At 39.4% G+C, this 19,324-nt stretch overlaps 1 protein-coding gene across 1 annotated transcript in view; it reads right to left on the reverse strand.

Annotated features, from left to right (window-relative positions):
* The window catches only part of ZSWIM5 (zinc finger SWIM-type containing 5), a 262,543-nt gene that overhangs the window by 3,472 nt on the left and 239,747 nt on the right, over positions 1-19,324 (reverse strand). The window contains exons 12-13 of the mRNA XM_067725917.1: positions 652-815; positions 71-152 (exon numbers count right to left, since the gene is read on the reverse strand). Coding sequence (XP_067582018.1) covers positions 71-152; positions 652-815 — 246 coding nt within the window. The remainder of the gene's footprint in view (positions 1-70; positions 153-651; positions 816-19,324) is intronic.

Raw genomic sequence — 19,324 nt, forward strand, 5'->3', positions numbered from 1 at the left:
CGTCGTCCTGTCCCAAGAGTAGGGCCTAGGAATCCTTTCCCCTGGGGGTACAGGGAGCTGGGAGACTCACCCACTTCTGTAGCGCATGTCACCAACCACCGCACCATCTCCCGGCGCCTCCAGTTAAGGGTTGATAAGGTCATCCTCATCACCTGGGCAAAAAAGCAGCCTTCCCAGTTGGCTAAGCATAATTGCTATAACTTCCCCCTCCCCACTCCCCCTTGCCATTCATTTATGCAACAAGTATTTATTGGTGCCTTAAACAGCCATCTCTCCCCTGATAACTACAGATGGGTTTGTTTAATTTCTGCCCCACCCCTGCTACCAATCAGATAGAACACTCCTCTGATGACCTGTAATGAATAAAGCCCTTATTACCACACCTTGCTTGACTTGGAGGAATGGGGGTGGGGTACGGAGAAGATGGGGACCCTGTGGAGCCTAAGGCTACACTGCTTAACTGGCCGTAACTTCAAAACAGAGGCCAATGTTGAGTCCTTACCTTGTGTCTAGCCTAGAAGCTGTGTCCTGGGGACAGAGAAAGAACCAGTCCTGGCCCATGCCCACTCCAGTCCCCGTGGGATCTTATCTTCTACCAGTTGTCACTAGGCCAGAAGTCTAAAGTGGGGATGGCCCGCTTGTCCTCCATACCTGTAACCCCAGCTCCAGGGCCACGTTGAGCAGGGTGCTGTCTGTACTACTGTCCGTGGGTGTTGCAATCTTGAATGCATCTTGGGCCAGTTTGAAGATGAGGGAGGAAGAATGGATGTGCTTCTGTATTGCTTCCAGGATTGTGCGGAGCCTCAGAGTGTCTCCTACAGGTGCCGAGAGAAGGGGCAGGGACAAGGTCTTCTTTAAAGCTTCCCTGAACAGGGAAGAACAGGGAACAACAGGTACTGGTTGAACTGACGGCTATCAATGCACTGAGTGCTTCTGAAGGCCACCATCTCTTCTGGGTGGTCAAGCTCTGTCTCCACTGAACCCACTAGAGGCTCCTTCCTTCCCCAGGCACCCACATGAATTCACCTCTCTCCACCTTTTCATCTGCCTCTACCCCTCACCCTCTTTTCCCTCAGGATCTTTAGGTCCCAGAAGTCATTTTCTAGAACATCTGAATTTTGAGAGCTACTTATACAGGAGAAGGAAGCCACATTATTGCCAAAAAAGTATGCCAGTCCCATAGTTTGTTCCTCAGTACAGCTCCCTGGAGCAAAAAGGAGCTGGGCCACCACTTCCTATCCAGTAAGCAAGTATGAGTGCACAGAGTTAAGGAATACATAGCAGGAATGCCTTGTGTACCATATGACGTGAAGGTCACTGTATAATGGCAGTAGGGTATATGAAAGATTGGTGTATCTTCTGAGGGGGTAAAATGTGAAGTAAAGATAGAACAAAAAGTAGGTCTTATGTTTTACCAAGAGGTGCAGTGGTAAGAGTATACAGACTTTGGAGTAAAATACATTGGGAAGTGAACCTAGTTCAGCCGTTTACCAGATCAGTTACTTCATGGAAGTAATGGAAAAAATAACCTTTTAAGGTTGTTGGGGGAATTATAAAAAATTTGTGTATAGTTAATATTCTATGATTCTACTTTTTTTTTTTTTTGCGGTACGCGGGCCTCTCACTGTTGTGGCCTCTCCCGTTGCAGAGCACAGGCTCCGGACGCGCAGGCTCAGCGGCCATGGTTCACGGGCCCAGCCGCTCTGCGGCATGTGGGATCTTCCCGGACGGGGGCATGAACCCACGTCCCCTTTATCGGCAGGTGGACTCTCAACCACTGCGCCACCAGGGAAGCCCTATGATTCTACTTTTATATAAAAGAGATAAGTAGCAGTCTGTTTGTGTACAGCATGTGTGTGCACACATATATGAACAGGAAATACCTGGGAATATTTATTATAAAACCGTCTTAGTAGTAGTAGTTACCTTTGGGTGTCAGGATTGAGAGATTACCTTTTTTTCTTCTATCATCTTTAAAAACAATTAAAACATTTAATAGACTTTGTTTTTTTTTTTGGCCGCACCGCGCGGCTCGTGGGATCTTAGTTCCCTGACCAGGGACTGAACCCAGGCCCTTGTCAGTGAGAGCACGGAGGCCTAACCACTGGACCACCAGGGAATTCCCCACAAGTTTGGTCTCTATATCTGTGAGTCTGTTTCTTTTCTGTTATATTCACTAGTTTGTTGTATTTTTTTAGATTTCACATAAAAGTGCTATCATACAATATTTGTCTTTCTCTGTCTGACTTAATTTACTTAGTAGAACACCCTCCAAGTCATCCATGTTGTTGCAAATGGCAAAATTTTGTTCTTTTTTATGGCTGAGCAGTATTCCATTGTATATCTATCTATACCATCTCTTCCTTTTTTTTTTAACATCTTTATTGGAGTATAATTGCTTTACATTGTGTTAGTTTCAGCTGTATAACAAAGTGAATCAGCTATACATATACATATATCCCCATATCCCCTCCCTCTTGGGTCTCCCTCCCACCCTCCCTATCCCACCCCTCTAGGTGGTATACCATCTCTTCTTTATCCATTAATCTGTTGATGGACACTTAGGTTGCTTCCATTTCTTGGCTATTGTAAATGACGCTGCTATGAACACTGGGGTACATGTATCTTTTTGAATTAGTGTTTTAATATTTTTTGGATATATACCCAGGAGTGGAATTGCTGGGTCATGTCGTATTTCTATTTTTAGTTTTCTGAGAACTCTCCATATCATATTCCACAGTGGCTGCACCAATTTACATTTCCACCAACAGTGTATGAGGGTTCCCTTTTTTCCACATCCTTGCCAACCTTTGTTATTTGTGTTCTTTTTGAGGACAGCCATTCTGACAGCTGTGAGGTGATTATCTCATTGTGGTTTTAATTTGCATTTCTCTGATGATTGATGATATTGAGCATCTTTTTAGTGCCTGTTGAGCATTCCAAATAGACATTTGGAAAAATGTCTGTTCAGGTCTTCTGCCCATCTTTTAATCAGGTTGTTTTGTTTTTTTGATGTTAGGTTATACGAGCTGTTTATATATTTTGGATTTAACCCCTTCTTGGTCATATTATTTGCAAATATTTTCTCCCATTCAGTAGGTAGTCTTTTCATTTTGTTGATGGTTTCTTTTGCTGTGCAAAAAGCGTTGTTTAATTAGGTCCCATTTGTTTATTTTTGCTTTTATTTCCTTTGCTTTAGGATACAGATCCAAAAAAACATTGCTACGATTTATGTCAGAGTGTTTTCTTCAAGGAGTTTTATGGTTTCTGGTCTTACATTTAGGTCTTTGATTCATTTTGAGTTTATTTTTGTATATAGGGTTAGAGGATGTTCTAATTTCATTCTTTTACATGTAGCTCTCCAGTTTTCCCAGCACCATTTATTGAAGGGTAGCTCATTTCTTTTTATTGGTAAATGATATCCCATTGTACGGATCTACCTCAGTTTGTTTATCCATTCACCTACTGCAGGGCATCTTGGTTGCTTCCAGTTCTTGGCAATTATAAATAAAGGTGCTATAAACATTTGTGTGCTGGTTTTTGTGTGGACATAAGTTTCCAACTCATTTGGGTAAATACTTAGGAACATGACTGCTGAATCATATAGTTAGACTAGGTGCAGCTTTGTAAAAAAACTGCCAAACTGTCTTCCAAAGTGGCTGGACCTTTTGCATTCACACGAGGAATGAATAAGTCCCTGCTGCTCCACATCCTCACTAGTGTTTGGTGTTGTCAGTGTTTTGGATTTTAGCCATTCTAATAGGTATGTAGTGGTTTCTAGCTTTTGTTTTAATTTGCATTCCCCAAATGACATATCATGCTGAATATCTTTTTATATGCTTGTTTGCCATCTATATATCTTGTTTGGTAAGGCATCAGTTCAGGTCTTTAGTGCATTTTAAAATTCAGTTGTTTGTTTTCCTTATTGTTGAGTTTTAAGAGTTATTTGTGTATTTGGGATACAAGTCCTTTATCAGATATTGTTTTGCAGATATTTTCTCCCAGTCTGTGGCTTGTCTTTTCAGTGTTTTTCACGTAAGTTTTAAACTTTAATGACGTCCTACTTATCAGTGTTTTCTTTCATGGATTGTAATTTTGGTGTTGTATCTAAAAAGTTATTGCTGGGAATTCCCTGGCGGTCCAGTGGTTAGGACTCCACGCTTCCAATGCGGGGGGCCCAGGTTCGATCCCTGGTCCTGGAACTAAGATCCCACAAGCTGCACGGTGTGGCCAAAAAAAAAGTTATTGCCAAACCCAAGGTCACCTAGATTTTCTCCTGTGTTATCTTCTAGAAGTTTTATAATTTTGTGTTTTACCTTTATGTCTGATACATTTTGAATTAATTTTTGTGAAAGGTGTAAGGTCAGTGTCTATATTCATTTTTTTAGATGTGGATGTACAGTTCTTCCAGTACCATTTGTTGAAAAGACCGTCCTTTTCTCCTCTGTCAAAGATCAGTTGACTATATTTGTGTGGGTCTATTTCTGAGCTCTATATTCTGTTCCATTGAACTATTTGTCTATTCTTTTGCCAATACCACACTATTTGATTACTGTAGCTTTATATTGTCTTGAAGTCAGATGGTGTTAGTTCTCCAACTTTGTTCTTCTATTGGCTATTCTAGGTCTTTTGCTTTCCCATATAAAGACAGTTTATCGATATCCACAAAATAAAATGCTAGGATTTTGGTTGAGACTGTACTACTGAATTTATAGATCAAGTTAGGAAGCACTGACATAATAACAGTATCGAGTCTTCCTATTTATGGACATGGAATATCTATTCATTTAGATCTTCTTTGATTTCTTTCCTCAAAGTTTTATCGTTTTCCTCATATAGATCTTGTACATATTCTGTTAGATTTTTCTTAGTACTTTTTTGAGGGGTCCTAATGTAAATGGTATTGTGGTTTTTAACTTAAAATTCCAACTGTTCATTGCTGGTATATAGGAAAGCAATTGACTTTTGTATATTACCCTTGTATCCTGCAACCTTACCATAATCAGTCATTAGTTCCAGTTTGTTCTTGATTCTTTGGGATTTAACATAGACAATCAAGTCATCTGCAAACAAAGACAGTTTTATTTCTTCCTTTCCAACCTATATACCTTTTCTTTCCTTTCTTGTCTTATTTCATTAGCTAGGACTTCCCGTATAATGTTGAATGGGAGTGGTGAGAGGTGATATTCTTGTCCTATTTCTGATCTTCAGGGGAAGGCATCTATGTTCTCTCCATTAAGTATGATGGTAGCTGGAGGTTCTTTCTAGATGTTCATTATAAAGTTGAATAAGTTCTCTTCTATTCCTAATTTGCTGAGAGGTTTTGTTTTGTTTTTTTTAAATTATGAATAGGTGTTGGCCTTTGTTAATGTTTTTTTCCTGTGTCTATTAGTATAATCATATGATCTTTCTTCTTTAGCCTGTGGATGTAATGGATTACATTAATTGATTTTCAAGTGCTGAATCAGCCTTGCATTCCTGGAATAAATCCCACTTGGTCATGGTGTATAATTCTTTTCACACTTTGTTGGATTCAGTTTGCTAATATTTTGTTGAGGATTTTTTGCATTTATGTCCATGAGTGATATTGGTATGTAGTTCTCCTTTTTTGTACTGTCTTTATCTGGTTTTGGTATGAGGTAATGCTGGCCTCGTAGGATGAGTTAGGAAGTGTTCTCTCTGCTTCTATTTTCTGGAAGAGACTGCAGAGAGTTGGTATCATTTTTTTCAAGTATTTGATAGAACTCACCAGTGAAATCATCTGGGCCAAGTGCTTTCTGTTTGGAAGATTACTGATTCAATTTCTTTAACAGATGTAGGCCTAGATTGATTGATTTATTATTTATTTCTCCATGTGTGAGTTTTGGTAGATTGTGTTTTTCAAGGAATTGGTCCGTTTTATCATCTATCAAATTTTAGAGAATACTGTTTTTCATAATATTCCTTCATTATCCTTTTAACATCCATGGATCAATAATGATGGCCCCTCTTTTCATTTAAGATATTAGTAATTTATGTCATCTTTTTTTATTTGTTTGTTTTTGTTTTTTGGCTAGCCTGGCTAGAGGTTTATCAGTTTTATTGATCTTTAGAAAGAACTAGCTTTCGCTTTCTTTGATTTTCTCATGTTTTCCTATTTTCAGTTTCATTGACTTCTGCTCTAATTTTTTTATTATCTTTTTTTTTTTTTCTGCCAGCTTTGCTCTTCTTTCTCTAGTTTTCTAAGGTGGAAGCTTATTTTATTTTATTCCCCCTCACCTTTATTGAGACATAATTGACATATAATATTGTTTTAGTTTAAGGTGTATAATGTGACTTGATATATTTATTGCAAATGATTACCACGATAAGGTTAGTTAACATATTCATCACCTTACAGTTACCTTTTTCTTTTTCTTCATTGAGGCAAGAATATTTAAGATCTACTCTTTTAGCAAATTTCAAGTATACAATACAGTTAACTATAGTCACCATGTTAACTATAGTTACCATATTAGATCCCCGGAACTTATTCATATAACTGGATGTCTGTATCCTTTGACCAACATCACCCCATTTCTCCCACCCCCTACCCACTGTCAACCACCAATCTACTCTCTGTTTCTATAGTTCAGCTTTTTTTAGGTTCTCACATATGTGAGATTATACATTTGTCTTTCTCTGACTTATTTCACTTAGCATAATGCCCTCAAAGTTGCAAATGACTGGATTTCCTTTTTATGTTTGAATAATATTCCATTGTGTGTGTATGTACATGTCTGTATATATACTACATTTTCTTTATCCATTCATCTGTCAACAGACACTTACATTGTTTCCAAATCTTGGCTATTGGGAATAATGCTGCAATGCAATTAACATGGGAGTGCAGATATCTCTTTGAGATAGTGATTTCATTTCCTTTGGATATATGCCCAGATGTGGGATTGCTGGACCATACATGGTATTTCTATTTTTTAATTTTTTGAGAAACCTCTATACTGTTTTCCAGAGTGGCCATACCAATTTACATTCCCACCAACAGTGCACTCCACATCTCTTATCTTTTTGATAATAGCCATTCTAACAGGTGTGAGGTAATAGATTATTGGTTGCAAATATTCCTTTTCTAACATTTGCATTTAATGCTATAAAATTTCCCTCCAAGCACTGCTTTCACTGCATCCTACATTTCTGATTAGTTGCATTTTAACTTTCATTTAGTTCAAAATATTTAAAAATTTCTCAAGACGTCATCTTGATCCATGTGTTACTTAGAAGTGTGTTGTTTAAACTCCATATTTTGGGGGAGTTTTTTCAGTTATCCTTCTGTTCTTAATTTCTAGTTTAATTCCACTGTGACCTGAGAGTATACTTTGTATGATTTCTATTCTTCTAAATTTATTGAGGTGTGTTTTATGGTCCAGAATGTGGTCTATCTTGGTGAACATTCCATGTGAGCTTGAAAAGAATGTGTATTCTATTGTTGTTTGAGGAAGTATTTTACCAATGTTAATTAGATCCAGTTAATTGATGGTGCTGTTCAGTTCAAGTATACCTTACTGATTTTCTGCCTGCCTGATCTACCAATTACTGATAGAGGTATTGTGAATTCTCAGTGGATTTGTCCATTTCTCCTTGCAGTTCTATCAGTTTTTTTTTTTTTTTCGGTACGCGGGCGTCTCACCGCCGCGGCCTCTCCCGTCGCGGAGCACAGGCTCCGGATGCGCAGGCTCAGCGGCCATGGCTCACAGGCCCAGCCGCTCCACGGCATGTGGGATCTTCCCGGACCGGGGCACGAACCCGTATCCCCCGCATCGACAGGCGGACTCCCAACCACTGCGCCACCAGGGAAGCCCTCTATCAGTTTTTTGCCTCACATATTTTGATGCTTTGTTGTTAGATGCATATACATTAAGGATTATTATGATTTCTTGGAGAACTGACCCCTTTATCACTATGTAATGCCCCTCTTTTTAAAAATTAATTAATTAATCAATTAATTTTTGGCTGCGTTGGGTCTTCGTTGCTGTGCATGGGCTTTCTCTAGTTGCAGCGAGTGTGGGCAACTCTTCGTTGCGGTGCGCGGGCTTCTCATTGCGGTGGCTTCTCTTGTTGTGGAGCATGGACTCTAGGCACGCGGGCTTCAGTAGTTGTGGCTCGCGGGCTCTAGAGTTCAGGCTCAGTAGTTGTGGCAGACAGGCTTAGCTGCTCCACGGCATGTGGGATCTTCCCGGACCAGGGCTTGAACCCGTGTCCCCTGCATTGGCAGGTGGATTCTTAACCACTGTGCCACCAGGGAAACCCTGTAGTGCCCCTCTTTATCCCTAATAATTTCCCATGTACTGAAGTCTGCTTTGTTTGATTAACATAGGCATTCCAGCTTTCTCTTGATTTGTGTTAACATTGTATACCTTTCTCCATACTTTACTTAGTTGTTGTTGAAGGGATCTGACTGTGGTTAATAAATAGTTTTTAAGATGAAAATAACAAACTGCCTCAACTAGTATGCATGCTTTCCTGAGAGAATATCTTTTCCAGACTCTTCCTGCTTTCAGTGCAGTTGGTTTGATAGTGAGTCTCCAAGGTATGGAAAGTGGGGGCCAGAGTGCTGACAACACCTCATATATGTGGTTTATTTGTTTAAGCCCTGGCCTCTGTTTTTAGTTCAATATATATGGAAAGGTAAAGCATACAAACTCAGTCACAGAAGAGTTAAATATCTGCCTAAAGGTACAGGATATAAATGAAGCCCAGTGCTGTTCAGTGTTTGTACTTAGGGTGTATTTGCTTGTTTTAACACTGCCTATCTATTAACTGTGGTTAAAATATATATATATATATATATAAAATAAAACTTGCTATTTTAACTATTTTAAAGTATACAACTGAGTGGTGTTAATCATATTCACCATTGTGAAATATCATTCATTGTATAAATACCAGCACCATCTATTTCCAAAATATTTTTATCATCTTAAACAGAAACTCTGTACTCATTAAGCAGTAACTCTGTACTCATTAAGCAGTAACTCACCATTGTTTCTCCCTTTAGCCCCTGGTAACTTCTACTCTCTATCTTTATTAATTTGTCTATCCTAGACCTATATGTGGAATCATACAATAATTATTTGTTTTGTGTCTGAATTATTTCACTTAGTATAATGTCTTCAAGGTTACCCCATGTTGTAGCATGTTATCAGAACATTTCTTTTTAATGACTTAATAATAATATTCCATTGTATGTATATGCCATATTTTGTTTATCCATTCATATGCTGATGGACACTTGGGTTGTTTCCAACTTTTGGCTATTGTGAATAATGCTGCAATGAACACTGGCATATAAAGTACCTGTTTTGAGTCCTTGTTTTGAATTCTTTTGGGCATATACCTAGGAGTGGAATTATTGGATATGTTAATTGTATTTAAAAATTTCAGGAATCATCACACTATTTTCCACAGCAGCTGAATCACTTTACATTCCCACCAGCAATGTAAAAGGATTTCAATTTCTCCACATCCTCACCATGGGACTCCACGCTTCACTGCAGGGGGACCTGGGTTCAGTCCTTCGGGAACTAAGATCCCACAGGCCGCACTGCGTGGCCAAAAAAACGCCATTCTAGTGGGTGTGAAGTGGTATCTCATTGTGGTCTTGATTTGCATTTCCCTAATGACTAATGATGTTGAGGTTTTTTTTCATGTGCTTATAAGCCATTTGTGTATCTTCTCTGGAGAACTGTCTCTTCTTTTGCCCACTTTAAAATTCAGTTGTTTATCGTTTTGTTGTTGAGTTGTAGTTCTTTACATATTCTGTATGTTAAGCCCTTATCGGATATACAATTTATAAATATTTTCTTCCATCCTTTAAGTTGTCTTTTCACTTTCTTGATAATGTCCTTTGATGAACAAAAGTTTTTTTTTTTTTTTTAAAGTGTTTTCAGCCATTCTCTAATGTGGTTTAATTAATTAATTAATTAATTTTTGCTGTGTTGGGTCTTCGTTTCTGTGCGAGGGCTTTCTCCAGCTGTGGCAAGCAGGGGCCACTCTTCATCGCGGTGCGCGGGCCTCTCACTATCCTGGCCTCTCTTGTTGCGGAGCACAGGCTCCAGACGCGCAGGCTCAGTAGTTGTGGCTCACGGGCCTAGCTGCTCTGCGGCATGTGGGATCCTCCCAGACCAGGGCTCGAACCCGTGTCCCCTGCATTAGCAGGCAGATTCTCAACCACTGCGGCACCAGGGAAGCCCCTTGAACAAAAGTTTTTAACTTTGATGAGGTCCAATTTATTCTTTTCTTTTGCTGCTCATGCTTTTGGTATCATAATCTAAGACTCTATTGCCATATCCAAGGTCATGAAGATTTACTCCTATGTTTTCTCTTATGAAATTTATTACTTTAGCTCTTATATTTAGGTCATCGATCCCTTCCCTTTACTTTCACTCTATCTGTGTCTTTATATTTAAACTGGGTTTCTTGTAGACAACATATAGTTGGGTCTTTTTTTTTCTTTTCTTTTTTTTTTAAATCCACTGTCAGTCTGTCTGTTTTTTTTTCCCCGCCCGGCCAAACCATGTGGCTTGCAGGATCTTAGTTCCCCAACCAGGGATCAAACCTGGGCCCCCTGCAGTGGAAGCATGGAGTCCTAACCACCAGACCACCAGGGAATTAACTTTTTCTTTTCCAGTCTTTTTTTTTTTTTAATCTCAAAATTTCCTTTTATTTTTTTCCCCATAAACAAGAAGGCAAAAAATTCTACTGTAAATTCTTGGGGGAGGAAGCAATCATTCTCTTTTGGGATACAAAATTTATTAAAATTATGCTGACATGGAAAATCAAGTAATTGCTAGCAAGTGGCAATGGTGATGAATACTTCATAAGCATTCCTACAGAGAGCCATGTAAATGCAGTAGGTCAACCATCGTTTCTATTATAGACTACTGTTTGTGGATTAGTCACTAGGTATATGTCATTAAAATATGCTGAGAGGGATTATTACCACAAAGAAACTTACAATAAATCAAGAAAATTGAAATAATTTTTACTATGTAAGTTCTCCAATCTGTCTTTTAATTGGTGTATTTAGACCATTTAAAAGACATTTAAAATGATTACTGATATATTTGGATTAATATCTACCATATTTGTAACTGTTTTTTATTCACTGCATTTGTTTTTCTTTTTTTAAAAAAACTTTCCTCTTTTCTGCCTTCTCTTTTAAACTGAGCATTTTACATAATTCAATTTTCTCTTCTCACGATTCTATTTCTTCAAAAAATTACTTTAGTGTTTGCCCTAGAGTGGCAGTGTACATTTACAACTAATCTAAGTCCATTTTCAAATAACTATACCACTTCATAAGGTACCTTATAATAGTATTCCCAATTCTTCGCTCTGTCTATAACATCATTGCTTTCATTTATCTTTAAGCTATAGTAACCCAATACATTGCTATTATTATTTTGAACAAGCAGTTATCTATTAGTTCAATTAAGAATTTTTTTAAAAACCCAAAGGATTATTTTACCTTTATTTATTCCTTCTCTAACACTCTTCCTTTCTTCACAAAGATTTGAGTTTCAGCTCTATCATTTTTCTTCCCTATGAAGGATTTCTTGCAATTTATTGTCTACAGCCTTTGTCTGAGACAGTCTTTATTTCTCCTTTACTTTTGAAGGCTAATTTGTCTGGATACTGCATTCTAGGTTGGTGGTTTTTTCTTCCAACATTTTAAATATTTCACTTCACTCCCTCTTGCTTGCATGGTTTATAAAGTGAGGTTGATATAATTCTTATCCTTGTTTCTCTATAGGTAAAGTTGTCTTGTTCTCTGTCTTCTTTCAAGATTTTCTCCTGGTTTTTGATTTTCTGCAGTTTGAATAGGACATGGCTAGGAGAAAACTTTTTGGTATTCATCCTACTTGGTGTTCTCTGATCTTCCTGGATCTGTGTTCTGGTTTGTCACTAATTTTGGAAAATTCTCAGCTATTATTACTTCAAATATTTCCTTTCCTCTTTTCTTTCTTCTCCTTCGGGTATCACAGAATATACTGCATATGTTATTGGGTTGGTCAAAAAGTTCATTCAGGTCTTTCCATAACATCTTATTTGGCCAACCCAAAATATCTCTTTTGTAAATTGTCTTACAGTTCTCAGATATTCTGTTCTGGCTTCCCCCACCCCCATTCTTTTTTAATTTTTGCATTTCAATTTGAGATGTTTCTTTTTACATTTATAATTTAAAATTTTGGAAATATTCACATGGTTCAATGTTGAAAAGATACAAAAGGTAAATAATGAAAAATTCTTTCTCCCCCTTACCTCTGACCCACATTCATCCAATTCTAACTCGGTATACAACCAATAGTTTTTGTTTTACCTTCCAGGATATTCTATGCATAACAAGGAAATACTTTGTTTCCTCTCCTTTAAAAAAAATCCACAAATGGTAGCATAGTATATACAGATTTACATGTCATTTTCCCCTACATATCAGTATATCTTAGAGATTATTCCATATCAGTACATAAAGAGATTCTTGTTCTTTTAAATGGCTGCAAAGTATCCCATTTATGTACGTATAGGTCCACAGCTGCTTATTCAAAACCTCTGGGTGTGGAATGCATTTAGAATTCATTATTTTTAAAGTTATATACAGATAATTTGTGCATATATTATATATAATACAGGACGTCTGAGGCAGCATCCCATAATTAAACACATTACTATTTGTGCAGTGAAAGTATGAATATTCTATACACTAGGTAGGATATACACTAGGTAGGATAAATAGCAAAATTAGTATTGTAGTTTTTTGATACAGTAACAAACTGATGAATGAAATAGTGTGATACAGACCATAAATACTTGGTACTCTTTTATTTCTAAGGAAAACATTCAATAAAACCTCAAACCAAGCTAAGTATCTGTACATATGCATACAGTAAATACTTCTTCCATCTGGTTTCTTGAGGATCTTGGACAAAAGGCTTCATCTGCACTGCTATTATTGTCACCAAAGATTAGAGTTGGATATTTAATGATGGGCCAGGATAGAGATTAATGATGAAGCAGCTACAATAGATGGCCTTAAAAAAGGTGTACTTCTAGGATAATGTGTCTCATTAACATAGATTTCTATATAAGCAGTCTCTTCCAATTAAGTAAGCAGCAATAATCCCTTTTTCACTGATAAATGCATGTTATTCAAGGCCAATTAACTGCTCATACATTTCCCCCATACTGTCTATGGAGATTATTTTTCATCTGTGTTACATATCATCATTGTCATCATTACTAGCCTCATGCTTATTTGGGTTAACACTATTTTAGCAATTTTTCTATCTTGCAATGAATGTACAACAGGTATATAACTTATAATATTCAGTATTTTGATGTCAACTTGTTCTAACTCAGTGCTTCTACAACCTTAGCTGGCATAAAAATCATCTGAAGAATTTTTTAAAGCATAAGATTCTTGGGCTATACTCACAGAGATTTTGATTCAGTAGGTCTAGAGTTAGTTGGGTCTGGGAATTTGCATTTCTAACAAGCTTCCAAGTCATGTTTGTTTTTGTTTTTGGCTGCATTGGGTCTTTGTTGCTGCACACGGGCTTTCTCTAGTTGCAGCGACCGGGGGCTACTCTTTGTTGCTGTGCGCAGGCTTCTCATTGCAGTGGCTTCTCTTGTTGCGGAGTGTGGGTTCTAGGCACATGGGTTTCAGTAGTTGCAGCACGCGGGCTCAGGAGTTGTGGCATGTGGGCGCTAGAACGCACGGGCTTCAGTAGTTGCAGCGCGTGGGCTTAGTTGCTCTGAGGCATGTGGTTATCTCCCTGGACCAGGGATTGAACCCGTGTCCCCTGCACTGGCAGGTGGATTCCTAACCATTGTGCCACAAGGGAAGCCCCTCCAAGTCATGTTTTATTTATTTATTTATTTAGGCTGTGTTTGGTCTTCGTTGCTGTGCACAGGCTTTCTCTAGTTGTGGCGAATGGGGGCTACTCTTCATTGCAGTGCGCGGGCTTCTTATTGTAGGGGCTTCTCTTGTTGCAGAGCACAGACTCTAGGTGCATGGGCTTCAGTAGCTGTGGCACACGGGCTCAGCAGTTGTGGCTCGCGGGCCCTAGAGCGCAGGCTCAGTACTTGTGGCACACAGGCTTCATTGCTCCGCGGCATGTGGGATCTTCCCGGACCACGGCTCGAACCCGTGTCCCCTGCATTGGCAGGCGGATTCTTAACCACTGCGCCACCAGGGAAGTCCCGCAAGTCATGTTTATGCTGCTTGTCCGCTGACCACACTTTGAATAGCAAGGTTGGTGACTTTAGACTTTTAGCCTATTAACTTTTAGTGTTAAGTAATGACACTATATATCTTCTCATTAGTGACACAAAACCCTTCAATATCTTCATATACAACTTCACTTTAAAAGCCAAAGTCTCTGCAAAATATTTATCAAGTATCAGCAACTGTGTAAATGGCATAATTAAGGTATACCTGAACAAGCTTCTAAAATAACTCTCTTAGAAAGACTTGGGAGTTACCTGCTGCAAGTATCTAGTATGAAAACAAATAAATATTTATATTTGCTCTTCCCTGGGAGTAAAATTTCTTGGTCACAAGAAGTTCATGAGGCATGTGTGTGGAACATGGTCCAGGAATGAGTACAGTTTTCTTCCATTCCAGCTTGTGTGCAATAAGCTCATGCCATTGGTACAGATTATTAAGCCAGGTAGAAATTATCTCTTTGATTACCCATGCTTTTTTGTTTATATACTAATAAATAAATCGTGAACAATTTTTTTTTTTTTTTGGCTCTGTCGCACAGCTTGTGTGATCTTAGTTCCCTGACCAGGGATCGAACCTGGGCCCATGGCAATGAAAGCACGGAGTCCTAACCACTGGACTGCCAGGGAATTCCCTGAATGACTTTGAACCATTGTGGATGTTGGCTTTTTCTAGCTTTACCTGTCTGCTGCATTGGCACATCCCAGAACTTTCAACCTGTCCTTAGAGTCCTTAAAACCTCTTGTTTGCTCATCAATCATTGTTAATTATTTTTTTTTAAGAAAACAGAACAGAACAAAGCTGTTTCATCCACCGTATATACATATTTGAGACTAAGGTTTTCATTAAAAATTACCTTAACAAACTGTCAATATAATTTTCATCTTCTTCATGAAAAGAAGCTATTTTATCATAGTTGTCCAGATATTTTATACCATGATGCTTCTGAAATTTCTGCAGCCAATATCCTTTTCTTTTAGAAAAAAAAAAATTATTTACGTATTTTGCTGCACTGGGTCTTAGTTGCGGCATGAGGGATCTTTGCTGCAGCATGCGGGATCTTTAGTTGCTGCATGTGGGATCTAGTTCCCTGACCAGGGATCGAACCTGGCCCCCCTGCATTGGGCATGCGGAGTCTTAGCCACTGGACAGCCAGTGAAGTCCCATGCAGCCAATCTTCTGATATTCTATACTCACCATAAAGGTTCAGTCTTCCATGGCATAATCTAGCTTGTTTCATGAACAACAAACCAGTCAGTGGCATATTCACATTGCTTCATTGTTGAATCCATTCAATCATGGTCGTGTCAATATCTTCATTTTTTGCCGTCTGAAAAATTTCTATTCTTCATTAGTTCTGGTCATTGTTGTCCCTGTAAAACTTCAACTCTTTGTCCTTCTATTATTTCAAGTCATATGTGGTGTTAATTCCCATACCTTATTCTTTAGTAAGATGTCTCATAGACATACCTGATCAAACTTTGCACTAACTCTATTTTCTGTGCTATTGTTAATGACAGATGCTTCCTTTGCTTCTTATTCTTACCCACAGGAGTATCTTCAATTTTCTGGGCACTTTTTACAGGGCAATTAAACTCAAACTGACAAAATAACAACCATCTAAAGGAAAAAGGCAAACAATATTAGTGAACAGCAGAGACGTCTGTGACTGGTAACAGTGCTGAGAAGCAACTAATGCCTCATATCAGCTGAGGCCAGGTTTTGCTGTCAACTTAGAAAAAAGTTTGGATTTTCAAAGTTTTTCAGGTTTGGGAATTCCATGTTAAGAGCTTTTGGAGCTAAAGTAATATATTTAATCAGTCTCCTATTGATGGCTATTTAGAATGTTTCAAGTATTTTGCAGTTGCAAACAATGTTGGAGTGAATAACTTTGTGCAAATACCATTTCACATTTGTATAAATATATTTGTAAGATAAAATCCTGGAAGTGAAATTGCTGGGTCAAAGGACATGTACATTGTAATTTTGATAGATATGCCAAACTGCCCTCCACAAAGGATTATCAATCTATACTCCCACTCTACACCTTTGCAAACACAATGTTTTATCAAAATGTTTTCTTTGATTTTGAAATAATTTAAAACTCAAAGAGAAGTTTCAAGAATACTACAAGCATCATAATTTTCTTGCCCCCGAACCATTTGAAAGTAACTGATTTGATACACAATCACTCCTTGGACTCTGCAGTCTATTTCTGGCAAACAAGGACACTCTTCTACATACCTGCCACATAACTATCAAAATCAGGAAATGTATATTGACATATTACTACCACCAAAGGAGACATGACAAACTTAATGCAACACGTGATCTTGTATAAACACATATAAAGATTTTATACAAGATCGTGTGTTATGTTTAGTTTGTCATGTCTCTTCAGTCTTTGACAATTTGGAAAAATTCCTGAGTCTTCCCTTGACATTCATAACCTTGACACCTTTGCAGATTAGACTGGTTATTTTGTAGAATGTCCTTCAATATGGGTATGCCCAATGTTTCCTCATGATTAGATGAAGGTTTGTATTTTTGGTGTAATATAAAAGAAGTGATACTGAATTCTTATTCCTTCCTGTTAGGTAATATATGATTGTGACTTGACCTGTTACTGATGACATATCCATTGCCCCAAAGTTTCCTTGGGACCCTTGGTAATGCCTTCTTCCCTTCCATCCTAACCTGTCCCAGCTCCCATTCTCAGGAAACTGCTGATCATCTTTCTGTCACCATAGTGTGCATTTCTAGAATTTTACACAAATGGAATAATACAATAGGCACTGTTTTTCCTTTGGTCTGGCTTCTTTCACTCAGCATAGTCATTTTGAGATTCATCCATGTTGTAGTATGTATTACTAGTTCGTTCCTTTTCATTACTGAGTAGTATTTTACTGTATGCTTATATCACAGTTTTTATCCGTTCATCTGCTGATGGATATTTAGATTGTTTCCAGTTTTTGGTTAAAAATAAAGCTACTATGAACGTTCATGTTGAAGTCTTTGTAAGGATATATGCTTTCATTTCTTTTGGGTAATACCTATGAGTGGAATGGAAGGATCATATGCATAGGTGTCTATTTAACTTTTTAAGAAACTGCCAAATGGTTTACCAAAGTGGTTGTACAACTTACGTTTCTACCTGCAATGTACAAGAGCTCCAGTTGCTCTTCATCCTTGCCAGTTTTTCCTACAGTCTTCACCACAGCTGCTTTTTGTTTTTTAAATTTTAGCCTTTCTCTTATTGTGGTTTTAATTTGCATTTCCCTAAGGACTAATGATATTGAGCATGTTCATGTGCTTACTTCCCAGCAGAATATCTTCTTTGGTGGAGTGTCTGTTCAGATATTTTTCCATTTAAAAAAATGGGTTGCTGAGGACTTCCGGGGAAGATGGCGGAAGAGTAAGACGCAGAGATCACCTTCCTTCCCACAGATACACCAGAAATACATCTACACGTGGAACAACTCCTACAGAACACCTACTGAATGCTGGCAGATGACCTCAGACCTCCCAAAAGGCAAGAAACCCCCCCCCCCACGTACCTGGGTAGGGCAAAAGAAAAAAGAATAAACAGAGACAAAAGGATAGGGACGGGTCCTGCACCAGCGGGAGAGAGCTGTGAAGGAGGAAAAGTGTCCACACGCTAGGAAGCCCCTTCGCGGGCGGAGACTGCGAGTGGCGGAGCGGGGGGAGCTTCGGAGCCGCGGAAGAGAGCACAGCAACAGGGGTGTGGAGGGCAAAGCGGAGAGATTCCCGCACAGAGGATCGGTGCCGACCGGCACTCACCAGCCCGAGAGGCTTGGCTGCTCACCCGCCGGGGCGGGCGGGGCTGGGAGCTGAGGCTCGGGCTTCAGTCGGAGCGCCGGGAGAGGACTGGGGTTGGCGGCGTGAACACAGCCTGCAGGGCGTTAGTGCACCGCGGCTGGCCGGGAGGGAGTCCAGGGAAAAGTCTGGACCTGCGAAGAGGCAGGAGACTTTTTCTTCCCTCTTTATTTCCTGGTGCGCGAGGAGAGGGGATTAAGAACGCTGCTTAAAGGAGCTCCAGAGACGGGCGCGAGCTGCGGCTAAAAGTGCGGACCCCAGAGACAGACATGAGACGCTAAGGCCGCTGCTGCTGCCATCAAGAAGCCTGTGTGCGAACACAGGTCACTATCCACACCCCCCTTCCGGGGAGCCTGTGCAGCCCGCCACTGCCAGGGTCCCGTGATCCAGGGACAACTCCCCCGGGAGAACGCACGGCGCGCCTCAGGCTGGCGCAATGTCACTCCGGCCTCTGCCGCCGCAGGCTCGCCCTACACTCCGTGACCCTCCCTACCCCCCCGGCCTGAGTGAGCCAGAGCCTTCGAATCAGCGGCTCCTTTAACCCCGTCCTGTCTGAGCAAAGAACAGACGCCCTCCGGGGACCTACACGCACAGGCGGGGCCAAATCCAAAGCTGAGCCCCTGGGAGCTGTGAGAACAAAGAAGAGAAAGGGAAATCTCTCCCAGCAGCCTCAGAAGCAGTGGATTAAATATCCACAATCAACTTGATGTACCCTGCATCTGTGGAATACATGAATAGACAACGAACCATCCCAAATTAAGGAGGTGGACTTTGAGAGCAAGATTTATGATTTTTTCCTCTTTTCCTCTTTTTCTGAGTGTGTATGTGTATGCTTCTGTGTGAGATTTTGTCTGTATAGCTTTGCTTCCACCATTTGTTGTGTTCTATCCATCCGTTTTCTTGGTTTTTTTTCCTCTTAATTATTTTTTTATTTTAATAACTTCATATATTTTATCTTACTTTATTTTATTTTACTTTATCTTCTTTCTTCTTTTCTTCCTTCCCTCCTTCCTTCCTTGCTCCCTCCCTCCTTTCTTTCTACTTCTACTAATTCTTTCTACTTTTTCTCCCTTTTCTTCTGAGCCCTGTGGATGAAAGGCTCTTGGTGCTGCAGCCAGGAGTTAGTGCTGTGCCTCTGAGGTGGGAGACCCAACTTCAAAACACTGGTCCACAAGAGACCTCCCAGCTCCACATAATATCAAACGACAAAAATCTCCCAGAGAT

The sequence above is a fragment of the Pseudorca crassidens genome, chromosome 2 (assembly GCF_039906515.1).
Source record: "Pseudorca crassidens isolate mPseCra1 chromosome 2, mPseCra1.hap1, whole genome shotgun sequence".
Classification (NCBI taxonomy): domain Eukaryota; kingdom Metazoa; phylum Chordata; class Mammalia; order Artiodactyla; family Delphinidae; genus Pseudorca; species Pseudorca crassidens.